Here is a 26,923-nt window from a genome sequence, read left to right as displayed (position 1 = left end):
TTTTTTTGTCATTTTCCTTTTTTTTTAATCCCCGGATAGGAGAGTCCAGAGAGGTACAGGTGCCAGGAGCCAGGGAAAGGGGTGGAAAAAGAAAACAAACAACAACAGAAAGAAGAAAATCGCCACCCGCCCCTGCACCCCGAGGCTGGCCCGCGCCCCTCCGCGTGGTGAGCACCAGGAAAGTCGTGTGTCCGCGCCGGCATCAGCAGGCTGGCACCAGGCCCTTCTGGAAGGGGCAGCGCCGCTTGGGCCGCGGGCCCTCCTCGTCCTCGTCCTCGTCCTCATCTTCCTCGTCCTCGTCCTCCGAGGACGACGAGCTGTCCAGCGTGAGGTCCACCACGTCGGCCCCCGGCTTCCCATTCTCCACGCCGCTGACCGAGCTGCCCCCGCCACCCACACCACTGAGCGTGCTGCTGCCGTTGACATTGGGGGTGGGCAGTAGCCCATTGGCATCTGAGGTGCCTGCAGGCAAAGGGATGGGGACACCGGTGCTTAGGACGCCATCAGCTTACAGAGCAGGGAAACTGAGGCCAGCCGGGCTCACAGCAGGCCTCGCCCATACGCTGTGCCCGTCTGCAGCGCGCAGCCCTCAGTCTGGCCCCCCGACCAGGGATCAGCTCCACCAGGCTCCATCTTTGTGTTTTCCACAAAAATGCTGCACTAGCCATGGGCACCAGAGGGACTCACCGAGCACAAGGATGGGGCCCTGGGGACTGCAGCTCCGTTCCTTCTCAGCGCGGATCGGGCACCATGAGCCGTCCACCAGGTACTCGATCTCATCGGCGTCCTGGCACTCGTTCAGGATCTTGGAGAGGAGCCTGGGGCAGGTGGGCAGGGGGCTGATGCTGGGCTGGGCTGGATACGCCCCTGCCCTGCTCTGCCACACCTGGCCGCTCCCTCAAGCGGCTGAGCTTGGGGTGTGCTGGGTCACTCCCCACCTCTCTGCAGCAGTGGCTTCAAGACCATGCCTGACAGGGCGTCCTTGAGAGTCCTGGGAGCTGATCACCCTGTCTCCCCACCCCAGCCAACCGTGCAGAGCCTGCAGAGCCAAGCCCTCCAGGAGGAGACCACAGAGTGGTGACCTTCCCTCCGAGTGCCCTCGAGAGGCCGGGCCTGGGCGGCCTGAGGGTCCCTGCCCACCCCACCTCCACATTCTCCCTCTGATCTCGGTTCTGTACTGCCTCCCTGCTCTTTCAAAGAAGAGGGGACTTTGCTCGAGGACAGCCGGCCTGGGGATAGGGGCGTCCGCCTGACAGGTGAGGTGGTGAGGTTTGGAGGGAAGGAGCGGCCCTGTCTGTACTGCCTCCCTGCTCTTTCAAAGAAGAGGGGACTTTGCTCGAGGACAGCCGGCCTGGAGATAGGGGCGTCCGCCTGACAGGTGAGGTGGTGAGGTTTGGAGGGAAGGAGCGGCCCTAGGAGAGGCTGTGGGCAGAGTGGGGGCCACCTCACTTGCATATGAACAGCAGCGCCCCCGAGCACACCGCACTCAGGGGTGCCACCAGCCCATTTTACAGATGAGAAAGGAGAGGCCAGGCAGGGAGGACAGCTCTAAGACCACAAGGCCAGTCGGAAACAGGCCCTGGTTTCGGCTCCACCCCGTCCCGCCCCCCCACTTCCTGGCCACAGGGTCTTGGTGTCCCCGCCTGCAGGGTGAGGCAGGCGCAGCAGCAGCAGCAGCGGGGGAGGGTCCTTAGGAGAGGCCACGTGCCCACGCAGGCCACAGGGGGCACACAGGACAGAGGCCTGTCTAGCTCTGGTCAGCCCCCACCGCACCCTGAGATCTCTGTACTGTCGCACTCAGACCCTCCACACCAGAGTCCCCCCTGGCTGTGAACCCAGCCCTCTGCTGTAAGGCACCTCCCCACCTGGAAGCTACTCCTCCACAAACCCCACCCCACAGCTCCTCTTCCTCCTCCCCAAGATGGAGACGTAGCACTGAGAGTGTCTGTGCCCCTCCAGTAGCCCTCCAGAGAATTCCCTGAAGGCAGGGTCTGGGACAGTGTCATTTTGGGGATGCCAGGGCCAGCAAGCTCAGGGCCAGAGCCAGACAAGGTGGCAGAACCTCATGGAATACATGTACAAACCAAAAATCTCTCCTCCAGAAAGCCTCCCTGGCTATGTCCAGGCCCCATGGGACAAAGCAACCTGCCCCAGCCCCATCAGCCTCTGGAGCCATCAGAGCTGCTACCACCCAAGCCCGAGTGAGCCGCTCTGGGCCTGTGGGGGGAGGGTGGGCGCTGGGCCGCACAGCTGCCAGGCAGGAACAGAGCGGCTATTCAGGCCTAGCCCACGTGCCCGGCCCAGAGGCCTCCATGCTCCGCACCAAGGCTGGACAGCATGGGGGAGGTGGCTCGGCCCTTGCAGGGAGAGGACCCAGGTCAGAGCTGTCCAGACCTGGGTTCAAGTCCTAGCCCAGCCACCTGCGAGCTGTGGGCAGTGTGAAGCTGGTGGCTGCCTCCTCCAAGCCTCAGTTTCCTCACCAGTGAAGTGGAGAGGATCAAAGGCCTGCCTCCTGGGACACAGACAAGCGCTGGAATAAGGGGTCCACTTGGGGAACAAATCTAGACGCCCAGAGCCAAGCCCAGCCGCTGCAGGTCGGAGGCCTCCCCAAGTGCCCCCTGAGGCTACGGCCTGGCCTGGCCGCGGCCTGCACCCCTAGCTGCTGCCTCTCCCTCTGCGAGAGCACGGCCTCACGCCCTGCCTGGTGGCCCTGGGGACAGCAGGTGGGTGTGGCCGGCGCCTGGCCGGAGCCACATCAGGTGCCACAGACAACAGGGCTCAGTTTCTGGAAACTTAAGACCTGAGCAGAGTTTCCCTTTCGGGGACAAAGGACTTGCCCTCCTTGTCCCCCTGTGGCATGCAGAGGGGCTGCTGGTGGGAACAGGGGAACAGCCTAGCTTCAGGATGGTGCCCCCCAGGAAGGGGACGAATGGGTGTCCACCAGAACTTCAGGGGAGATAGTTGTCTCTCTCACCCCTCTGTGTTTTCTCGGGGTGGGACGCCTTTGGAAAGCAGCCCCGAGTCCCTTCGCGGCCTTGAGGCTGGGGCGCTCAGGTCAGACTCAGAGAGCTCAAGATCACATGGGGAGTGGGCCGGCCCGGTGGCGCACTCGGTAGAGGGCAGCGCTCCTGCCGAGGGTTCTGATCCCATATAGAGACCGGTCCGCTCACTGGTTGAGCGCGGTGCGGGCGCGACACCGAGGGTTGCGATCCCGTTACCGGTCACGAAAAAAGACAAAAAGGAAAAAAAAAAAAAGATCACATGGGGAGCAAGGGCAAGGCAGAGGCCAGCTCCTGAAGCCTAAGCTACACTGCTGCCTCCTGCAAAGCAAAGGCTCTGATTAGTCCTGCGGGGACGCTCGTGCCCACCAGCTGATGCAGCCCAGTGTCTCCAGAAAGTCGGAAGCTACGGAGACCTCAGCGGGCATCCAGCTCTGCTGTCCCTTCCACACAGCACTCAGCGGGCTGGCTCCCACTCCCCGAGACTCACCCATCAATGATGAGCTGGTCGTAGGGGGCTGGCTTGTCGCACACCGGGCACATCCAGGTGGGCTTCTTCTCGTTCATCTGCAGGTAGAAGACGGCGTCGAAGCACTGCAGGTGGGCGCAGGTCTCTGCCCGGCAGGGCACCGAGAGCCGCATCTTCACCAGCTGCAGGAGGTGGCGGGTGTGAGCAGACCACCCAGGCCACCCCGCCCGACCCTGCCTGGCCCTGGTCACCCTGCCCTTCACTGTCCCCCCAGCTCTGTCTGATCTTTCGTTTGCTGCCTTAGGGACTCCAAGGGGACTAAGACCAAGACCACCGCTGCCCTAGGTGAGCTCGCTGACCAGCCAAGAACTGCCACCCCGTGCAAGAGCGGGCTCTAAGAGGTGCATGCGGGGGCCCGACTCACCGGGCAGATGAGGGAGACCCGCACGCCGGTGGTGGCGATCTCGCTGTCAGGATCGAGGCGCAGCTTCTCTTTGACTGTGGGAAAAGGGGACAGAGGACACTGTTAGAAGGCAGGAGACTCAGGCAGCCAGGGCAATCCTCGGAGTTTCTCCAGCATGGTCTGCACAGCACCTGACATCCATCTCCCAGAAGAGGTCCCTCCCGGATGACGAGACCCAGCTCCAGCCCCACAGCTCAGGGTGATTAGGGACATCTGGAAGAGGGTGTCGTGTCTGATCACCCCCCAGGTACATCACATACCCAGCGGTACCCCAACACACAGGCAAACGACAGCATTTTCCCCACCCACCCATTGGGGCTTTCTACAACTCACAGAACTTTTCTGGAAAGATCCAGGCAACACACAGCCACCAACAGAGCCATCCACTGTGACTGTCAATTGTGCAGCCAAAACACCATCCCCCAAGATGCAGCCAGGAATGAGGCAGGGATTCTCCTTCCAAGGCAGACCTCGTAGCCTCTGCCATCCCAGCAGAGGACGGGGAAGCAAGCAACCGATGCCCAGCCGCCAGCACTGCCACCAGAGGCAGGTCACAAACCCACAGAGTGTGGCTTCCTTGCATGGTGAAGTCTTTTTTTATTTGTTTGTTTTTTCCGGCAGCTGGCCAGTATAGGGATCAAACTCTGGACCTGCTGTTATCAGCACCGTGCTCTAACTAACCGAGCTAACCGGCCAGCCCCTGAAGTCTAACTTCTACCACACAGGGAAAGACAGCGCCTGCCACAAGGCCACATGTAACGTAGAAAACACACAACAAACCGCGAAGGCCTCGCACAGCAAGAAGGAAATCCTACAGGCTGGAAGGAAATCCCCCCAAGAGCAGGGTGGGTGCAGGGGCACCGGCTTCTCCCTAGATGTCTTGCTGCATCCTCTCCAGAACGGTGGGGAAACCGGCCCATAATCAGGCGCGCGCATGGTTAAACTCCAGCCACAGAGGGCTCAGTCAAGGCCCCGGCCCCTCAGGGCAGAGACCACGGCAGTCCAGAGCCCCAGAGCCCCAGACACAGCCGGCCGCCTGAGGAACCCGTGTCCCCTCCCCCAGGATGACACCAGCCCGTCCCACGCGAGGCTGAGGGTGACCTGCCTGGCTGGTCCTCCTCCCCACCCCCAGCTGTCCTGACACCGACTGTTTTCTCTGCCTGGACCTTCCTCCCCGCCCCCTCACCTGCTGGAAAACTGCTTATCCCTGGAAGCTCAGGATCCACTTCCCTTGCTGACCCCCGGCCCTCAGCACCTCGGCCTCCTGTGCCCCAAGTTTCCATCAGTCATTCACACCTCAGTATAAATGTCCACACTTGGCTCCGGCTCTGACTAACAAGTCCTGATGATGTACCCACAGGCCCTGGCCTCTCAAAACAGAGCAGAAGGGCCGAGCCTGTGGTGCACTCAGGAGAGTGCGGCGCTGGGAGCGCAGCGACGCTCCCGCCGCGGGTTCGGATCCTATATAGGAATGGACGGTGCGCTCGCTGGCTGAGCGCGGTGTGGGCGACACCACACCAAGGGTTGCGATCCCCTCACCGGTTACGTAAAAAAAAAAAAAAAAGACAAAAAAAAACAGAGCAGAAGACACAGGCATGCGTCTGTTATATCAAGGTCTCCCTCCTCCCCTGGTAAGAACTGGTGTGCACAGCAGGGTGGGGTCAGTGAGACAAAGGACAGGACTTCCCGGCTGTGACCAGAGAGAAAGCCAGTGGCAAAGATGACAAGCCTGGGGCTGGCCATGGAAAGACAGACAGGGCTTGCTTTAGAGGAAACTGGACCCTACGGTGCAGGCAGGACCAGGGTCATCATGACTGCCACACAGTCCCCAGGGCTGCAGGGCTGAGGCCTCAGGCCCTGGTTCCTCACCGGTCACTGAGGAGTTAAGCCAGGCCCCAGCCCATGGGCCAGTGCCACATCAGGCTGCCCAGCCCCACACCTGCCCTTCCTGGTCGAGTCAGTCACTGTCCCACAAGGAGATGGCAGGGGGGAGTGGGGGTGAAAAAAGGGCCCTTTGAGGGAAGAGGGAGGCAGCAGGATGCACGGACCAAGGCCTGCGGTACATGGGCCTCACTCTGCCACTCTGTGTCTGTGTCCCCACGAGTCAGCCCAAGGCCTGGTGGGTGCTGGCCTGGGAGCGGGGACTCCTGGGCTGCCCCTCCATGTCCTCCGGAGAGGGGTGCTGACTGCCACATCTCCTACCTCAGGGGCCAGGGTGGACAGGAGGCTTCAACACGACCAGGCTTACAAGCCCCTCGGGAATACCAGCACCTCTCCAGACTCCAGACACCCAGGCTGGGGGACACAGCTGCGCAGCCAAGAGCAGAGGCAGGGGCCTGGCCGGGTGGTGCTGGGCAGGAAAGCGAGTGGGACCCTCCCCACCCGAGTTCTGCAGAGTGGCTGGGTTAGCACCAGGGTCCACCTGAAACAGCTACCACTGTGGAAGTGGATCCCAGCAAACCCAGCCAGCCTCCCTCCACTCAACCTGACAGGCCACCCACCCATCCCCAGCCTCCGAGCTTGCACTCAGCTAACAGGGACTCTGGGCCAGGCCCCATCCCCAACCCCTTCCACAGGACAGGCCAGCAGAACCCATCACAGCTAGGACCCTGCTAGGTGGGGCCCACAGAGAGGGCCAGGAGTCCCTGAGATAGTTCAGGTCTGCTCTGAAGAAGAAAGTGGCCACCAGCGAGGGCCAGCACGTTGCCTGAGGGCACACAGCTATGGGGCTGTGCTCGGCAGCCACTGGGAGCAGGGACTCAGCAAGAGAAATGGGACCCTGTCTGCCTGCCAGTCTTGGGGGTCCAGTCTTTTCTGTTCGCGTGCCTAACGTCACTTTTTTCCCCCTAATATTCAGTTGTTATAAGTACAAAGAACTTGAAAAACAGACTCGCCATTTACGGTCAGACCTTCCACCACCCTCCTCCATCCTTCTGTTCGCGTGCCTAACGTCACTTTTTTCCCCCTAATATTCAGTTGTTATAAGTACAAAGTACTTGAAAAACAGACTCGCCATTTACGGTCAGACCTTCCACCACCCTCCTCCGTCTAATGGGAACCCGCCCCACAGCCAGCAGGGTCTGCTGGGACATGGATCACCTTGGTCCCCTGGCAGCCCTCCCAAAGCTCTGCCTCAAAACGAGACACCACTCCCCAGCTTGCCCCCTCCTCTCAGGCCGGTGCTGCAGATCCCCGGGGGGATGGATGGTTCCCGGGACCTGACAGCTAGACCCTGGGAGGCCCGGTCCCCACTAGGTGCTGGCTGCTAGTGGCTCCCGACAGACCAGAAGCTCCTCCCAGGGCTGGGGCCTCACGCCTGGCAAAGAAAGGGCCCCAGGGACGTGCCCACCCCCAGCCCCGTGGGCTCACCAAGTGCCTTGCACAGCTCCGGGTGCTTGACTCCGATGGTTTTCAATCTCTGCAGCAACTCCGACGAGGTCAGCTGCCGCACCAGGTACAAGGCCACGGAGTAGCTCTGTGGGCAGAGGGGGCATCAGGTCCGGCCAGGGAGGTGCCAGCAGCGCGACAGGGTGGGTGGAACCCTGGGCTCTCACCTTGCCATAGTTCCCCCAGGTGACAGTGATGCGGTTGGTGGCCGAGGACAGGTACATGAGGTGGGTGAGGTTGATGGGGCGGCAGGGCCTCTTGGGCTCCACTCCGGGCTTGTTTGAGGGGTAGTAGCCCTGGAAGCAAACAGGCCGGCTCAGGCCACTGGCGCCAGACACGAGCGCAGCTGGGACAGTGGCATCCCTGCCCCCACCCTGCAGTGGACACCAGGGCAACCGTGGCTCACCGGGACAGAGCAGTAGCTGTGATTGACCTTCACGGCAATGTTGGGTGGGTACTGGTCTTCCTGAGGGCAGCTGGTGTCTGAGTAACAGATTCTGCAACATAACGGGGACCATGGGGCCATAGGAAGACCCAAGCAGAGGAGGCCCAGGGGCCAGGGCAGAGGTGATGATGGGAACGTGACAAGGGGCTGGACTGCTCATGGGGTTTGGGGCCCCAGATCAAGGTGTGTCCATGGACAAGAACAGGTGGCAGAAGGGGGAGCCAGGGCTCTACCTCTGGCCAGGGAACCTGGGAGGGGGCTCCCAGGGCCAGGGGAAGTGGGGGTGGCTGACAGAGGGTCCCTCCCGGGGCTGTGGGCACACCTGGGCCTACCTTAGGACGACCTGCACGGCTTTGACTCCGGGCTGCAGCTCTCTGTGGACATTGAGCAAATAAAGGGGAGGAAAGGAGGGTCAGCAGGGAGGAGAGCCGCACACGCCACGCTGACCTGGCAGCTAGGGGCTGACAGCTGCTCTCCAGAACTTTCTCTCCTGTGCTGGGCGGCACCCTCGTGCCAACATCACTGGGCAAGGGCTGCCAGGAAGATGTCAGCCATCCTAGCCCTTGCTGGGAAGAGGACACCACCCTGCCCAGAGGCACAGGGAGCAGAGCCCTGACAGCCTGCCCTGGGCCCAGTGGCCCTGGGCTGCAGCTTCAGGCCATGGTCACATCTTGGCTGAGGCCTGTGCTGTCTACCAGGTGCCCTGAGCTCTCCACCTGACCAAGCACGAGCTGTGGGATGCAGGCCTGCAGCTGAGCCCCTTAGAACCCCCCATTCCTCAACAGTAAAATGAGGAAACACCCTTCTCCAAAAGGCAGGGGTGAGGACTCATCCCCCCAGGTCAGACCAACAGGGGCGGGGACCTTGGAGAGGCAAGGCTCCTTTGTCTGAGCCAGGGAAACCAAGCCCCAGGACCCTTTTGTGCAGACTGGATGAGACAGGAATACCTGTGGGGCCACCAGAAAGGGGCCTGCCTGCCTGGGAAACACGAGAGAAGTCACCCCACAAGAGAAGGCAGCTAGGTGCATGCTCATTCACTGAATGAATAAAGTTATAAATGTGCCAAGTGGAATCGACCGGCCAATTCACAACAGAAAGAAATCACCCAAGGACACCTCAGGATCAACTTTTAACAGGAAATGCACCCAAGAGAAGTGAAGACAATGTCTACCCAGAGAAACACGTCTGCACACAAATGCTCACAGTGGCATGACTCCCAACGGCCAAAGACAGCCCAAGTGTCCACGGACAGATGACTGGATAAACACAGTGTGGTCCATCCACACAGTGGAACATCACTCCGCCAGGAAAAGGAATGAGGCTCTAACACACGCTACCACGTGGATGGACCTTGAACACATTACACGCAGGGACAGACGCCAGACACACAAGGCCACACAGTGTGTGACTCCATTTACATGAAATGTCCAGAACAGGATGATCCACAGAGAGAAAGTGGATTCGTGGTTGCCGGGGGCTGGGGGAGGGGTGGGGAGTGACTGCTAATGGGCAGAGACAAAAATGTTCTGTAATTAGGCAGGGGTGAGTGTTGCACAACCTACTGAATACACTAACAGCCACTGAATTCTACACTTCAAAATGGTATATTCTGCAAAATATACATTATATTTCAACTTAAGGGAAGAACAGGAGCTTCAGGAAGAAAGCACTAGACTGAAGAACAGTTCACAGAAAGGCCATGCCTGAGTGGAAGGAAGCCCCCCACCCGCCCAACTGGGTCCACCCCACTAAATGATTCTGCAGATCTGCTAAGAAAACAGCCAGTGCAGGACAGGACTGACGGAGGGATCCTCACAAATGCTGCTAAAGTTTGCCCGAATGAGGAAGGAAGGCTGGGGCCCTGGTGGTCCACCCAGTGAGGATCTCAGATGCGGCCTGGGAGCGGAGTCACCACCACTGTCAGGATTGAGTGTCGTCCACGCAGCAGGTGCTGAGCACTCTGCGCAGGGACTGAGTCGGGAGGTGGGAGCTGTCATGACACCCGGTTTACAAATGAGGAAGATGAGGCTCAGAGAGGTGAGGTCGCACCTGAGATTAACCAGGTGGAGAGGCCCCTGTGGCCACTGGGCCCAACACAGCCGATCCTGAGCCCTTCCCAGGCATAAGGGCCAGACGGAGAGGCTGGGGGGACAGGAAGCAGGCCTGTACCCCCAAAAGGCAGGGGCGGCAGTTCTGAAGTCACACAGGAACCCAGGGGGCAGCTGTGGGCTCTCACCCCTGCCCTTCCATGGACTCACAGGTGACCTGGGCAAACGACCTCCCCTGTCTTTTTTTTTTTTTTCCTTTTTGTCTTTTTTACTGACCAGTAACAGGATCACAACCCTCGGTGTCGCGCCTGCACCGGGGACCGGACCGGCAACGGGATCGCAACCCTCGGTGTTGCGCCCACACCGCGCTCAACCAGTGAGCGGGAACCGGTCTCCACATGGGATCCGAACCCTCGCGGGAGCGCCACCGTGCTCCCAGGCGGCGCACTCTCCAGTGCACCACCGGGCCGGCCCAGACCTCCCCTGTCTTAAGCGTCAGTCTCCTCTGCAAAACAGGGAGCTCCAAACCAGCCAGCCACAAAAAAAAAAAAAAGAAAGAAAGAAAACGGAGCTGCTCTGAGTATTAAGCGGGCTGGTAGGTGCTGGGCACTCGGTATGTGCCCAGCACATGAGGGGTGTCTGAGAGGCGGCTGCCCCGGCAGGGCTTACTGTCTTAGCTGGAGACAGAAGGGCCTCAGAGAACACCCGGGGTCTGACAGCGCGGCCACTTCTAGCCTCGACCCCACACGTTCAGCTCAGCAGTCCTCACCCAGGGCAATTCTGCCCCCAGGGGACACTGGGCAACATCTGGGAACAGTTGCAGTGTCACAACTGGAGAGTGCTCCTGGCATGGAGTAGGTGGAGGCCAGGGACGCTGCTCAGTACCTCCAGTGCCCAGGATGGCCCCACCACAAAGAAGGATCCGGTCCCAGTGTCCACAGTGCCAGGGGAGAGACCCTGTTAAAGCGGGACAATTGGTCCACCTCTCGGGGTAGTAAGCACATGCCAATGCTGCACACATGGCCCAGCACGTGAGGGCAGCAAACCAGGGTGGGGTTTTCCAGAAGGATGACTCCTGTTCCCTGCCGCTGCTGGGGAACATGGTCTGGACAAGTGTGGAGCCTGCAGCGGATATAGCCAAAGGCTCTACTGAGATGGCCGGATGGCCAGCAGGGAGCTGGGGCGGGGGCACAGCGCACCTGGAGTTCCGGATCAGCTCCACCTGCCTCGGTGTCAACGCAAAGATGCACGGGCTCTCCTGAAGCTTCTCATTATTCTGTGGAACTGAAGACAAACACAGGGTCAGGGTCACGACTGGTACCTGGTAAGAACCCACGCCCAAGTGAGTGCACCTGCCCATCGTTAGACTGGGAAAGAAAAACAGGAAGGCACTGTACAGAGGAGTGGGATGGAGGTGGGGGCTGCCCAGGGGGGAGGATGCGGGAGGACACCCCTCCCCTTCCTGGGGGGATGCGCACCCTGGCCTGTGACTCAGGGAACATTTCTGCCCCCTCCTTGCCCATGCTCCTATTCAGGGCCACATTAGGAGCTGGGCGACCTTCGCAGTTCTCTGGAGCTCTATTTAGAAAACAGAACACTGCTTAGCCGGGGGGCAAAGAGCAGGGCTGTGCCCAGCTGGTGGACACCTGCCCCCCCCCCCCAACAACACAGCCTGGCTCTGGCCTGGGCTCTCTGTGTGCCCTTGGGCCAGCCACTCCACCTGGACAGAGGTCCCACCTTGGGCACTCACAGGCCAGCGGAGGAGATAAGAAAATGAACCTCCAAATGCACAGAGAGAAGAGTTACAAGAGGCCGGCTCCCAGTGGGGGCGTGAGGAGCGCAGCAGAGTCCTGGGAGACACTGTGCACAGGGCCTCAGCAGTGCTCACCAAGTGCCTACTGGGTGCAGGGGTTGGGGAACGTTCTGTGACGGGATGGAGACCACACTGGTTATGGGTCTGGGCCCTTCCCTCTCACTTATAACTGGACAAAAATCACAGGGTGGTTAGAAAATGCTTTGACCCAAACTAGGAAAGACAGTATACCAACATTTATGAGATGCAGCCAAAGCAGTCCTCAGAGGGAAAGTTATAGCTTTTAACCCTTATGTTAAAAAAGAAAAAGGTGACTGGCCAGTTGGCTCAGTCAGTTAGAACACAGTCTTGTAACACCAAGGTCATGGGTTTGGTTTCCCATGCCAGCCAGCTGCCAAAACAAAAACAAAAACAAAAACAAAAAGGTTTAAGATAAATGATTTAGGTTTCCTCCATGAGAAGCCAGAAAAAAAGAACAAATTAAACCCAAAGTCATTAGAAGGAAGGAAATAATAAAAATAAAAATAGAAGTCTATAAAACAGAAAATAAGCAGCAGAGGAAGTCACCAGAGCCCAGGGCTCTTGGGCAAACTCCTAGCTGCACTCAACAACATACATGGGCCGAGCCTGTGGCGCACTCGGGAGAGTGTGGCGCTGGGAGTGCAGCAGTGCTCCCGCTGCGGGTTCGGATCCTATATAGGGATGACCGGTGCACTCACAGCGCTCACTGGCTGAGCGCGGTGCGGCCGGTCTCAAAAAGGACAAAAAATAAATAAAAAATAAAAAACGTACATGAAATGGATAAATTCTTCCAAAGACACAATTTACCAGAACTGGCATCAAAAGATACAGAAAGTTTGAAAAAGCTCTTTATTGGTTAAGAAATTGAGTTCATAATTAGAACCTTTCTGCAGAGAAAACTGCCAGTCCAGATTGGTGAATTCTATCAAACGTTTAGGGACGAAACCATACACACTTTACATAAACTTTTCAGGAAATAGAGAAGGAAAAAACACTTCTCAACCCATTTTATGAGGCCATAGTCCCGATACCAAAAGCAGACAAAGGGCTGGCCCCGTGGCTTACTCGGGAGGGTGCGGTGCTGGTAGCGCTGAGGCTGCGGGTTTGGATCCTACATAGGCATGGCCGGTACGCTCACTGGCTGAGCATGGGTGCGGACGACACCGTGCCGAGGGTTACGATCCCCTTACTGGTCAAAAAATAATAATAATAATAATAATAAAAAGCAGACAAAGATGAAGCAAGAAAGAAAAATCATAGGCTGGCTGGTTAGCTCAGTTGGTTACAGTGTGGTGCTGATAACACCGAGCCCAAGCTCAGGGCTCAATCCCTGTACCAGCCAGCAACCCCCCAAAAAAGAGAAAGAAATATTATAGATACATATTCCTCATGAGCATAGATGTAAAAATCCTTAACAAAGTATTAGCAAATATTCCAGATCTCTGGGATTTGTCCCAGGACGGCAAGATTGGCTTAAAACCTCTGTACGTGCACTAGGATGGTTAAAATTCAAAGACTGGGAACTCCTAGTGCTGACGAGGCTGTGGAGCACATAAACTCTCTGCCGGTGGGGTTACGAAATGGTACAACCACTGTGGAAAACTGCCCTCACAAACATATACCACCCTACATCCCAGCAATCCCGCTCCCATGTATTTGCCCCCTAAACAAATGGCAATATGTCTACAAAAGGACTTGCACAAGGATGTCTGTGGTAAATTCATTCCCAACAGCCCTAAAGTGGAAATAACCCAGGTGCCCTTCACTAGGAGAATAAACAAGCTGTGGTGCAGTCCCCCAGCAGAGCCAACTGAGGTCAACGAAGTGACTGGGATGGGCCGCAAAACATGACGCTGAGCTGGAGAAGCCAGACACAAGGATGCATGCACTGCATATAACACTGATCTCAAGTTCTAGCACAGACACAACCTCATCAATAGTGACAGAAAGCAGAACAGTGGTTCCCTCTTGGGGAAACGAGGACTGGATGGAAAGAGTCCCAGGGGAATATTCCATAGTTTGATGGAGTCTGGGTTACTGCAGTATATTCATTTGTTAAAACTCAAACTGCCTATATCTCTCTATTTTATTGTATGTAAGTTATATCTCAGTTAAAAAAATTTTTAGGGGCTGGCCGGTTAGCTCAGTTGGTCAGAGCATGGTGCTGATAACACCAAAGTCACGGTTCGGATCCCTGTACCAGCCAACCGCCAAAAATAAAATAAAATAAAATTTAAACTGCACTGAGAAGCCATTTGATTGGAAGATTGAAAGAGATTCGAAACCTTGATAAAAACTGAGGAGGGTATAGGCTGATAGGACTGAAAGCCTCTGCGGAAAGCAATTAGCCCAATTTATCAAAACTACGAATCCACAACCCAAAAAAGAGCGAACCCTACATTTAAGGAGCCCCAACTGCAGACACGCTCCCACATGCACAATCTGATGGACACATCCCACAGAATGGTTTCTAGCAGCCAGAGGCTGCCAGTGGCCTGAATGCCCATTGACGCAGCCTGGGCACCAAACGACCAACTATGCAACTGTGAAGCAGGGGACAGAGAATCCAGAGCCGCAGATGTTCTGATAGGGAGTCATCTCCAGGCTGTTTCCTGCTAAGTAAAAGACGCAGGTGCCTGGCAGTGTGTATGTTATGCTAATACCCGTGAAACAGAAACGGAGGGCGGGGGTCCACATAAACGCATAGCTGCTGCTTATACGTGCAAAAAGTGGACAAGGGGCAAGAATCTGGTCGCAGCCTGTGAGTGGCTGGAAGAGGAGGTGGAGCCACTGCAAACCTAGAACAGTGGGCGGCAACCGCTCCTATGCAAGGCCAAAGCACAAATATTTTCAGCTGTGCGGGCTACGCCGTCACTGTCGTGACTACAAGACTGCCTGGTACCACTGAAAGCGCCACAGATCATCGGCACACAACTGGGCCTGGCCATGCCACCATGGCACTTTGTTTACAAGAACAAGCAGCAGTGGGACCACCCCCTGGTTTACCTGTGCCAACCGCTGCTTTTGAACTTCTGAACTACAAACCATGAGAACAGGTGATATGTAAACAGCACGCACAATTTTGATTTAAAGCCAGCTCAGGCTCAGAACCCAGACCACCTGGGTTCGGATCGCAGCTCCAGCAGGGCCTCCCAGGCTGGGCCTGCGTGGCCCATCGCCCAGGGTGCCGAGCGCTGGGTCTGTCACTGGTGCTCAGGAAGAGGTGGCTGCTGTAACACCACACTGCTGCCACCAATCCACCTTTGTTTCTTGAGAGTCCACAGGTCCCTGGGCAACGGCAGGTTCTGCAGTCCCAGCGAGGGCCCCTGAGGAAGGCCGCCTAATTGGGGAGCGAGGGGTGTGCGCTGGCCACCTGCAGACACGCCCAGATCTGCGCACAGCCTGGGGAGCAATTATTTGGGGGTCAGGAGGCCTCACTGGAGCCGACAGCTGAGCTGGGCCTCGGAGGCTGGGTAGGTCAGAACACCACCCCCACCCCACCCAATAAGTGGGCAGGCAGAACTCGGAGAGAATGAGAAGGGCCAGCAGCCCCGTCTAGGCGAGGCCAGGGGCCTGGGGACGTGCCCTGTCCTCCCACCCTCACCCGGGGTGGCTGGCTGCTCCCTGCAGAGGCCAGCTGTCCCCACCAGCCAAGCACATACTGCTTCAGGGCCTTTGCACTCACCATTTTCTCCTACAGGACATTCCTCCCCAGCTGTCGTCAAGGCCCTTGTGTCACAAACACTAATGAGATGGAAGCCTTCCCTGAGTGCCTCACTTCAAACTGTGAACACCGCTTTCCCTGCTGGGCATCCCAAGTCATCCTTCTACTCGTTCTCTCGGAGCCACGAAGGTGCAGAGTTCTGCACACTGCCTGGCACACCGAGGCACTCGCACACTCACGGGGTCAAGGCGTGGAGACTGAGTGCACCAAAGAGCAGCAATGTCATCACCCATGGCTCCCACAAGGCCAGGTGACTGTGGGTAACTGCTGGGTGGCATGGGGACAAGGTGCCCACCAGGCTACGGAGGATGACAGGCCGAGGCCTTCACCTATAGACAGCCCCTCCTGCCCCCTGCACACCGCAGGTCTCAGCACCCCACCAGGGAAAAGGGAGGGGAACACAGATCAGCTGAGGCTGGGCACCCTGGAACCAGCCTAACCCGAGACACCGACGGTGAAGGGCCCAGCAACCACCTGCCCTGGCGACCAGGCAGCTTCACAAGATGCTGCTGGCACTGAATATTTAATACCGCAAGCAGATGCTCCCGATATATGGGGAGCCCCACAAAACAGCAGTCAGGGTACAACCACATGTTCGCATGACCACACCGCCAAGAAAAGGCGGCAGCGAGGGGCCTGCTCAGGAGGCAGGGATTCTTTGCTAGTGACTTGGGTTTTCTATGACCCACACATGCTCTCACAGATACTTAAGGGAAGAGGGACCTATGAGGTTGTAGAAAGTAGATCTGATGGGGCTGGCCTGAAACTCATCTGCTGGTGACTTTTTGCCCCTTGGGCCCAAACCGGGCCAGCGATGAGAGGACAGGATGGGTGGGGGTCCCTCCTGCAGGCCAATGCCCCCCTTCCCAGTACACAAGCAGGTCCTCTGACTCCACCCCTCCTGGCCTTGAGCTTCCAGCATCAGTTCCCCACCAGTGACCCCAGTGAGCCAGGCGGGGGTCCTGACTGGCTCCCCCAGCTCCACCTGTGGGCAAAGCAACCAAGTCCGCACAGAAGCAGGGTACAAGTGAGACCACAGCCCCAGCTCCTCCACTCATGGGGGCTGACCGGAGCCTCGGTGTTGGCATGCAGCTGGCAGGCAGGCTGGCCACCTCCTGTGGTGGGGGTGTGGGGATGGCACAGGGTCTCACGGGGAAAGAGGGACTCCAGACCGTCAGTTCCTTGCTCTTGCTGCAGCCCCCAGGCTGCTTTCAGCTCCAAGTCTTTCCTCACTCTGTGCCCCCACCTGTCCTGACCCATCCACGGTGGACAGCCACTCTCAGGCCTGGGTGTTTCTGTCTTTTGTTTTTTGGTGGTTGGCTGGTACAGGGATCGGAACCACGGTGGTGTTATAACACTGCTCTAACCCAGGTGTTAAGTAAGAAAATGTACAAGGGCTGCTTAGTTAGCTCAGCTGGTTAGAGTGCGGTGTTATAAGGTCAAGGGTTCGGATCCCTGTACCAGCCAGCTGCCAAGAAAATAAAGAATAAAATAAGAAAACACACAACAATGTCAAAAAATAAACAAAAACCAAGTCAGTGTTGGGAGGAAGATCCGGTGCACACAGGCGGTGAGGACAGGCAACCGGGGAGGCCTCTCCCAGGACGCGGCACGTGAGCTCAGCCCAAAGGAGTGAGGCAGGAGCCCAGCGGGTATAGAGGGAAAAGCATTCAAGGCAGAGGGCGCAGCCTGTGCAAAGGCCCTGAGGCAGGACCGAGCCTGGCGTGTGGGAGGAACAGCGAGGAGGCCCGTGTTGCTGGAGCAGAGACAGCGAGGGGGACAGAGGGAGGAGGAAGGGAGGGGACGGGGCAGGAAAGTCAGCAGGGTCCAGGTCAGGGGAAGGTTTTGAGCAGAGGAGGGACATGGCTGGCCTGCTACTGTGGGAGAGCAGAGTACCCCGTGGGGAACAGACCCAGGAGAAGGCTAGGACAGGTAGGCAGGTAAAAACCTGTGACTGGTGGAGGGGCAATCACAGGAGACCAGAGCTGGAGCCATCAGGACTTGGGGTGGGCTGGAAGAAGACCCCCTCAGCAGGTCATGGTGGGCCTGTCCCTCCTCCTCACCCAGGTGGGTGCTCTGGAAGGCCAGGGCCAGCTGTAGAGCTGGCAGAGACCCTAATTCCATGGAGCCCCCACCCCACAGGCTAGGAACAGTGACAGGATGCCACAAGATAGTCCTGGATCCAAGGGCACAGGATGAAACTGAAGGTGCCATGGAGGGTCAGTGGGCTGGGCCTGTACCTTGCCTGGCTGTGGGACAACAGGCAAGCCCCTTTGCCTCTCTATGCCCCCTTAGGTTCTTGGTAGAGAAGATAACATCGACCTCCAAAAAGACACCAGGAAAAGCTCACTGTAACTTCCATGACTTTGCAGCCCTGGGAACGGTTGTCCCCCATCCTTCCCCATAGCCCACCATTCTCAAGTTTTCTGGGCTCTGCCGCCCGCGCCCAGGCAGCTCTTTCCCTCCTCCTGGGGCGCACCATGCTCTGGTCACAATGGCCTCCATTCAGTCCAGTGAATGAGCCCTCTCTCACCACCAGGCCTCTGTCCTAGCTGGTCCCTCTGCGTGGAACACACTCCCCTACCCCCTCCTCCTTGCCTGGCTTACTGGTACTCACTCCTTGGGTCTGGATTGTACTGCTGCCTCCTCCAGGAAGCCCTCCTGACTGCCCCTCCACACAAACATGCAATAAATAACTCCTGATACTGACGGCAGCTGGCACCATTTGATCACCTCCTGTGCAGCACCAGCGACAAGGGCAGGGACCACCACTAGCTTACATGTGGCGTCGGCAATGCCGGCTTAGGAGACTGGATAAGGAACACAGTTATGCCCTGCACGCAACACGGGGGATGCTACACAAGCAGTTCCCAGCCAGTACAATCTGCCTTGGAGGGGGGCCTCTGAGATTCGGGGGGGTGTGCGTGGAGTTGTTACAATGACAAGGGCCACTCACTGCACAGCAGCTGGGGCAGGCTGACACCACAAGAGGCCAACCACAGGATGCTGGGGGCCTCATGAGCAGCTCTGTGCCAGACTGATGTGTTTGCTTCCTTCCTTCCGCCCCCAAGTCTCATGACAGCCTCTCTTCCCCACCACAGGCCCTGACAGGAGGGTCTGGGCTACTCTAGCTGGGCTGTGGCTGCTGACGCAGAGTGAGGCAGGCTGGGGGACTCCCACTGTTAAGATGCCCCAGCGGCCCCCAGCTGCATGTTCCTGGGTCCTCTCATTCTGCTCAGGTCAGCAGAGGTCTTCTGTCCCAGGCCTGCCTGGCCGAAGGGTGGGAAGGGGAGGATGGGAAGGGAAGAGGATGGCTCTCTCAAACATTTCCTGCTCCCCTTGCTGAGAGGTGGGCTGGGATCCCCAACCTTCATGTCGTTTAGAACAGGCATCTCCCCACAAGGGTGTGGGGTTCCATCTGCTCAGAAAGGGGGTCAGAGTCGGGAGGATGAAGTTCGGGTTGCTGTGTGACCTTGGGCAAGTGTCCTGACCTTTCTGGGCCCCACCCCTCCACTGGAGTGGATCATCTGTCTCCTAAGGTCCTTCCAGCTCCCAGTGTGTGGCTTGACTATCCCCCACCCCTCCCCCAAGCCCAGCATTCCACGCCGTGTGATTTATGGCTCCTGTCCGCCTGGCGTGGGCTCCATCCCAGAGCCGGCCGGCAGCTCTTCCGGGGACAGGCCAGAATGTGTGGGCCTCATCTTGGTCAGCAGGTGGAAGCCCCTTTGGTCAAAAAGGGGAAGCTGGCAGAGCTGCGTCCTTTTGAAGTGGCCCTTGGGCAATGACAGCCTCATGGAGTTCATCTGGGAAGGGGCCAGCCCAGGGTGGGCGCTTGTGCTCAGAATCGCGGGTCCTAGAACAACGGGGACCACTACTTTGGGTCCTGAAGTCTGTGCTCAAGAAAACCTCTCCCTAAGGACCTAGGCAGCCCCTGGGGAACCCTCGGAGAGCATGAGAGTCCAGGGAAGGTGGTGCACCATGGTAGGAGCCCCCCTCCCAGGCCCTTGGATGGGGGCGGGGTAGTCAGTGGGGAGGAAAAGCAGGGCGGGGCCGGTCTTTGTTCTGAGCCGACAGCACAGTCGTTGCTGGTGTAGACAGGGGAGCAGGCTCTCCCGGAGATCAGGTGACCGGGGTCCCCAGGGGGCTGAGGGCACAGTGATGCATTCTGGGGCAGAGCGACTGCTTGCTGCCATGCAGGAAGGAAGCCTGGGATCTGGGAAGGGAGGTGAGGCCAGTCGGCCAGCCAGTCAGTTCTGAGTTCAAAGTCGTTTCCAGCCCGAACCCCAACCCAGCATCAAGCCTGCCCTGCCACTTCTTGGTGGAAACCCAGTCTCCCTGGTGCTCAGGTCATTCTCAAGGCCTCAGGAGTCTAAAACATCAGCTCAACCTCCAGAACCAGCCAGCTGGTCCCCAAGGCCCCCCAAAGCTGCTGGGGAACCCCAGGGGGAGAATGGCTTCCAGCATCCAGACAGGGGTTACAGGGGCATGAAGGCAGGGAAGCCAGCCCAAGGAAACTCAGGACGGGGTCGGGGTCCTCAGAGCTGCCTGTTCAATCACATGACAGATGCCACTGGGACAACCTGCTTCCAAGAGGTTCCCACTAAACACCTCTGCAAGACAGAAAGCTGCAGAGGGCGGAGCCTGAGGACAGAGGGTGGAGCCTGGGGCCAGAGGGTGGAGCCTGGGACAGCTGCTGGAACTGCTGGCAGCACCTCCCTCCCTCCCTCCTCCACCAGTTTGGCACAACCTGAAACCACAGCCCCTGCTGCACCCACCCAGCCTCACAGAGTCCCGGGGATGTAAGTGGGAGGGGAGAGGCACTGCACCCCCTCACCACTCCCCACTTCCAGCCTCGCACCAAGGGCACGAGAGGGGCTGGCTGGCTGAGGTCTGCATGCCAGAGAGGGGCCCCAGCCTCTGCAGGCAGGCCATGCAGGACGCTGGGTCAGCAGGGTGGGAGGGAGTGTGCAGGGTGCCGGGGGCTGGCATGAAGGGACAATGGCCCTGCAGCCCACGCTCTGCCATGGCCGGCAGATGCCAACTCGGTAAAGACAGGAGGGCCTCCACAGGAGATGCTGATGGTGCACTGTGGGACCCTCGGAGCAGGCCACAGGTGGGGGACACCTCCATCCCCTCATGAGGATATGGAAAGGAAGCTCCGCAGGGCAGGGGCTCCATCTGTCTTACTCCCTGCTCTGTGCCCAGTGCCAGGCACCCATCCAGCAGGCACTCAAACATTTCCTGCATGAGTGGATGAGGAGGAGGAGGGAGATGAAGGACAGGAGAAAGAGACGAGGGACGGGGTCTCCAGTAACACTCAGGAACCTGCTAAAATCTGCCAGCCTGGCCATGGGTTCACAAAAGGCCCAGCATGTTCTGACTGCCCTTTGGGAGTCCTGGAGGCTGGATGCTCTCTTTACCCAGGGTAACTGCAGCTGGTCAGGGCCTCCTGGTCCCGAGTTCAGGGCAGCATCTGAGACTGAGACCAGGGCCAACGCCAACCTGCAGCACATGTGGTTAAGGCAGCCAGAGACTGCAAGGTCCTGGCTCACAGCTCAGTCAACACTCGGGGACAAAGAAATGAGCAGTCAGAGGGACCACAGAGCCCTGGCACTGCCTCCTCCACCCCTGATCACCCCAAACTCTTGGGGCACACGGTGTGAGCAGCCTCGCAGTGGCCTGAGCCCACTGACAGAGGTCACTCCTGCAGGCTGCCTACTAGAAAAGAGCATGTGGGGAAGGAGGGAAGGCCGGGTACGATTCTTCAGCCCCTTTTCCACAGGAAGTGAGAGAACAGAAGCCAGCCCCTGAGATGGCCCCAGGTGACTCCTGCCTCCTGGTTGTCTCATCCTGAAGCAGTCCCTTCCTTCCCACACTGCACCAGAGCCATCCGTTGGAGCAATGGAAGACGGCCCAAGGGAAGGTGTGACACGTCTGAAATCAGGTTACATACAGAACTGTGGCTTCCAGCTTGATGTGCGTGCACACACATGCGCCTTCTCTCTCTCTCTCCAGGTCACTCACCCTGGGGCAAGAGAACCACCACGCTCTGAGGACACTTGGGCAGCCGTTCAGAGGTCCATATAGCCAAAGCCAGCAAGAAGCCAAGGTTGCCAGCAACCACGTGCAGAAGCTGCCTCCTCCAGCCCCAGCGGAGCCTTCAGATGAGACTGCAACCTCCCACAGGAGACTCTGAGCCAGACTGCCCAGAATCACCCGGCAGATACAATGCCCCCGAGTTCCTAACCCACAGGAGCTGAGAGCTAACAGATGTCTGTTGCTTTATGCTGCTGGGTTTCAGGGTAATTTGTTACACAGCAGATAAGCCATATCAACGGTGGTCCCTCTGTTTCCTGGGAAGGACAAGCCCCCAGGGCCTCCTACCCTCACCACACCCCTGAAAACAGTACCCAAATTCAACCGCATGGCTGGTCAGTGGGTGCTCGGTGGGAACGTGGAACGCAGGCCTCCCCACGGGGAAGGCGGCCGACTCACCTAACTCAGTGGGCTTCAGCAATTCATCCAACATATTAAAGAAGGGTAGTTTCACCAGGCGGACTTCTGGCTTGAGGGTCTTGGCGGGCAACCGTCCCAGTCCATTTAAGTACTTCCCGTAGAGCACGGGGTAGTCAATATTGGGGCCAGAGAGGGGAGTCCTGGGCACTGTGCCGGCCCGGTCATAGGTGGAGTGCATGGTCAGGGGGTCCAGGGGCCGGTGGGGCTGGGGAACGGGCTCCGCATTCTTCTTGGCATAGCGGGTCTCATAGAGCTCCTTGATCTTCTTGAACAGCTCAGGGCTACAGTCAAACTGGACCAGCTGGAGGGCCCTGGTGACAAGTTCGTGCTTTAGTCCACTCTTACTCCGGCCAACGAAACCCAGGAGCATCTGAAGGTCAGAGACTCGAAAACTCATCACCATGTTCTGAAGAAGAGCAACCAGATACACACACCATCAGATATGAGAGCTGCCAGAGTCAGGGGACGCCACGGAGGCACAGGAGCTTCCTGGGGGCCTCCTGGGCCCTGATTCAGGGGTATCAAAGTGAGAAACGTTCAAGAGCTGTGCCCACTCATCAGGCCTGCCCCTGTGGTGCCCCCCAGCTCAGTACTGCCCCTTCCTCCTCCTCCTCTTCAAGGACAGCCTCAGCATTGCCAACGCAACAACAGCTCCTCTCAGCATCCCCCCTTCTATTTTAGGTTCCCTTTTCCCATCTTCAAGCCTGCAAGCATCCCCAGGGCAGAAGCTGAGAATACTGCTTTACCCGTAAACAGCCTCTGCCAGTTCCTAGCTGGCGACTCCAGACGGCCTCTCTGATCCTCAGTCTCTTCATCAGACAGGATAACAGCATCCACCTCACGGGGATGGTGGAGGGGCCAGACGAGGTAACCCACATAAAGCACCTGGCAGAGCAAGGGCTCAACCAACGGCAGTCACAAACATGTTCTCCCTTCAGTCTAGATGACAGTAGCCACAATTTACTCAGTACTAATCACTTGCCAGGAACTGAGCTGGACACATAATTATACACTTAACTGTGATCCTTAAAGCACCCCTGCCAGTTGGTGTGAGCTCCACATCACAGATGAGAAAGCGTCGGCTCGGGAAGGCAGCACCAAAATTCAAACTTGAGCCTAACTCTGAGGCCGGGGGTGTTTCCTCCCTATTACACTACCCCTGGGCATCAACACAGAGCCGGGCACTGCCGAGACCTTCCAAATGTCTGCTGATCATCTCAGGCAGGCCTCTCCCTCAGCACTGTGGACACTGGGGCCAGATGGTTCTCTGTGGTGGGGCATCCTGGGCACTGCAGGTGCTGAGCAGCATCCCTGGCCTCCACCCACTCCGTGCCAAGAGCTCCCCACCCCAGTCGTGACAACCACAAATGCCCCCAGACACTGCCCAGTATCTCCTGGCAGCAGAACCACCCCTGGGTGAGAAGCACTGGTTGGAGAGGAAGGCAGGGAACCCAGCAGCCGTGGAAGATATTAACTGAGCAGTGGCAAAATGATGAATGAGGTCTGGCAGGGCCTGGCACTTCACACCTGGCAGGGTCTCTCCAGCTAAATCAAACCAGACAGAGGAGCTGGGCTGATCCCAGGGTTTGACTGGGGGCTGTCTTGCAGCGGCCTGTCCTCCACAGGAGCTGGGACACCAAGGAAAGGGAGGTCTCCCCACCAAGCCGAATGTCCCTGAGGGACGGGCTAGCTGGGTTCCAGGGCACCCACGCTGAGCCCTGAAGCTAGCCTGGGATGAATGAAAGGGTGTGGGAAAAAGAAACTTCCACGGGGAATGGAAAAGAAAAAATAAAAAAGGGCAAGCAACAAGAGTGAATACGGAAAGCTGGCAAGGGTGGGGCAGGATGGCACCCAAAGAGAACAACAGTTGTTCAAATGCGACTCGAGAAAGCCTGAGAGGCAGAGCTGGTGGTATGTTTACGTAGCGGCCTCCACGTGGGGAGGCTCTGGTGTTTAAGGGTGGGAGAGGCACCTTGGCAGCACATTTTGGCAGGGAGGTTGTCACTGCCCCGGGAGCCCCAGTTCTGGAACCCCCCTGGGCCCGCTGTCAGGCTCCTCCCTCATCAGCATGGTAAGATGGGAACGTGCTAGGATTCGTCCTAGCTGTACACACCAGGGTCCTGCTGAAGGCTCAAGGCGACAGACACAGGTGAGGAGCCACCCAGTCGTGCCTGCAAAGCCTCGAGAGGAGCCTTTTCCCACCCCAGGGGATCTCTTCTACTTTGCATCTTGCAACCCAGTGGCTCTTTAAGTACCCAGGACACAAATGTCCACCACATGCCAGACACCAGGAGGGCCTTTCCACTTCACAAATTTCACAACAACCCACTCCCAGCATGCAGGCAGGGAAACTGAGGCGCAGAGAAGGAAGTAGCAGGCCTGAAGCCTCCCCGTACAGCAGCAGGGCTGGCCTGTGAACCTTCATCCATTGGGCTCCTAAGGGCATTTCCTGCCACTCATAGAGCTACCCAGGGCCTGGGGGAACTTCACTCACTAGCACACCTGCTACCTGGGGGCTTTATCGGTCTGCTGGCCCTCAGAGTCCGGTAGAAACCAGGATGCTTTGAAATCAAAGATGCTTCGCCTCCCTTGGCCTGACTTCCTACCTTATGCAGGAAAAAAAGGCTTGCGGACAAGATGTTTCTTCTGGAAGAGGCCCAAGCCCTTAGAAGGGAGAGGTGATGCTGTCATGTGGAAGTGTAACACAGGGGTTGATCATGCCAAAAACAGGTGGGCTGGGAGGACCTACAGACGTCACTCCACCCCCATCCCCACTCCCACCCCGAGCCCCCTGCCCTGCCTAGCCCTGCCGACCAGGTGGGACATCCGGGCCTGCAGGACAAGCATCCTAGAGCAGGCCCGTACGCTGCCATATGTTCACGACTCAGATTTCTCCGCAGCTGCCACCATCAAGAAGCCTGCCCTTGACCCTGGGGCGGGGGGGGGGGGGGGGGGGGGGGGGGGGGGCATTCAGGAAGAAGCCCCAGATGCGCCAAAGATCACTTCCTGCCTTGGCTTTATCCTGACCCGCCTGCCTGTCAGAACTGTGTTTATAAACAGGACCAGGCCCCAGTGGCTCTGGAGTTTCAACTCCAGGCTTGTTTGGAAGCCGCGTGGGGGAACATCAGCCTAGAGGGAGCAGCTGCACCCAACCTCTTCTCCCGCCTGGGCTCCTCTGAGCTCCGGAAGAAAGCCAGGCAGGGCCCCTCACTCCAGGAAAAGAGATGTGCAGAAGATCACCTAAGGACATACCCCACCCCACCCCAAAACGGGCCACAGGCGCTTCAAGCTAAGAGTCTGAGATTTAAAAGTCTATCAACAAGCCCCTATGTTTGCCCCTTGAACCAGCCCATTGTGCACCCCTAAAGACAAAACCTCCAGGCCGGTAGTATGACAGGGTGGGCAAAGCTCCTGAAAAAAGGGGGACATTTCAATTACACTGAAAGTGCTCTGGGGTGGCAGCAAGAGACTCAAGGAGAAAGCAGGCTCCCTAGGGTTGGGGAAGTTGTGCTGTAGCCTAAGCCCTGCTGAATTGAATGGAGGCTCATGGTTTAGAGAACGTGAAAGAAGGGTCAACTTGATTTAACTGGGGGGAGGGGGGGGCAGCCGCCAGAGGGTCAAGTAGAGTTCATCAGATCATATTTCAAGGCCCTGGATGGTATGAAAGGGTGCAGACCCTCCCCTCCAGCAGCAGCGAGTGGGGTGGGGTCCACAGTCACAGCTTCACAGCCTCTCAAGGACGTTACATTTCAGGGGACTACAGGCCTTGTGCTTGCAAAGTTCAGACCTCCACATCCCCAGAGCAAGTCTCCATTTCTCAAAACTCAGAAGTGGGGGGGGGAGCTTGGGGGGGAGGAGCATGCTCTTGGGGAAACGGGGGTATACTCTATAATCACAGAGTGTTGAGGGGTATGTTTCAGATCCAAGCGGGATGGGAAGGGATGAGAGATGGAGAAGCAAGAAAAAAAAGAAAACATTTACAGGTCAGGACCTCAGGGAGGGCAGACCAGAAGCAGGTGGTGGTCCCCTACCTGCCTGGGAGCAGTGGCCTTGTGTGCACTTCTGAGGAGAGGGGATGGTGTCTATGAGATATGGAATCTGGTTCCGGTCTCCGGAGTCTGGGGGAGGAACAGCAGCAGCTACCCTAAAGAAAGAGGCCTACCCAGGGACCAGCTGGGGACCCTCCAAGGACCAATATAAGACAACAGACAGAAACGAAGAAAAGCTCAGAAGCCAGAGCTGCGGCGCAACAAGATTCTGGGGGCTGTGTAGGGAGGAAGGGGGTCTAACCTAATTAGCAGACTCGCTAAGGAGCAGAGTACAGTAGAGGCGACCAAGGTTTTGAGACGGGATCTGATCTTGCCAGTGTAGGCTCTAGAGCCCCCAGAGCAGAATCAACACACTCACAGATGCTGTCCCGCGAGGAAATGGGAGGAGAAAGGAGGCAGAGCCCAGGACCCAAGACTGCAAAGGGGCAGTCAGGGTAAGGGTCAGCGCTCCCTCCCATGGAGAGGGCAAAGGGTGGGCCTGGTGTCACCCCAATGCCGCCTCCGGGGTGCAAGAGACGGTGTCGGGAGGGGGCGGGGCTCTGGGACCAACCAAGAGCTGAAGGGCTCCCCACTCGAGCTTGGGGTACAGATCCCCTGAAGGCATGCTGTACCGTGTTTCGGGGTGGCTCAGCACCCTGGCTCGTCATCCTCAACAGTGGCAGGACACTACTCGGGAGTCAGGGGACCTTTCCGGGCAGGGAGTCGCAAACCCTAGCCTGGCCTGCTGAGCGGGGAGGATAAGACCCAGATACCAGACCTCGGTGCCATGTGGGCGGGGAGGCGCGGACACTCCCCCCGGACAAGCGCACGGACCCCGGCTCGGGACGAGGAGCCCACCGCGTCCAGCTGTGCCTCAAGCTGGGAGGCGCGGCCCTGCCCTCGTGTTTAGGGGGACCCGGCTCGGGTAGGTTGGGGGAACCCTGCCTCGAGCTGGGGAACCAACCCCCAGCGCGAAGACCCGGGGAGGTTTGGGGGGCCCCGCCCCCGGC

The 26,923-nt window shown here is 58.1% G+C and overlaps 1 protein-coding gene across 1 annotated transcript in view; it reads right to left on the bottom strand.

The window, feature by feature from the left end:
- Nucleotides 1–26,923, bottom strand: part of PIAS4 (protein inhibitor of activated STAT, 4) — a 27,526-nt gene continuing 603 nt past the window's right edge. Inside the window, exons 2-11 of the mRNA XM_008584404.1 lie at nt 21,865–22,291; nt 11,011–11,095; nt 8,096–8,137; nt 7,725–7,815; nt 7,486–7,614; nt 7,301–7,406; nt 3,893–3,966; nt 3,490–3,650; nt 688–818; nt 1–462 (exon numbers count right to left, since the gene is read on the bottom strand). Coding sequence (XP_008582626.1) covers nt 203–462; nt 688–818; nt 3,490–3,650; nt 3,893–3,966; nt 7,301–7,406; nt 7,486–7,614; nt 7,725–7,815; nt 8,096–8,137; nt 11,011–11,095; nt 21,865–22,288 — 1,503 coding nt within the window. The 5' untranslated portion in view covers nt 22,289–22,291 and the 3' untranslated portion in view covers nt 1–202. The remainder of the gene's footprint in view (nt 463–687; nt 819–3,489; nt 3,651–3,892; nt 3,967–7,300; nt 7,407–7,485; nt 7,615–7,724; nt 7,816–8,095; nt 8,138–11,010; nt 11,096–21,864; nt 22,292–26,923) is intronic.

The sequence above is a fragment of the Galeopterus variegatus genome, unplaced genomic scaffold (genome assembly GCF_000696425.1).
Source record: "Galeopterus variegatus unplaced genomic scaffold, G_variegatus-3.0.2 Scaffold3258, whole genome shotgun sequence".
Classification (NCBI taxonomy): Eukaryota; Metazoa; Chordata; class Mammalia; order Dermoptera; family Cynocephalidae; genus Galeopterus; species Galeopterus variegatus.
Note: the sequence above shows the minus strand (reverse complement) of the source record. Positions and strands in the feature narration are given on the sequence as shown.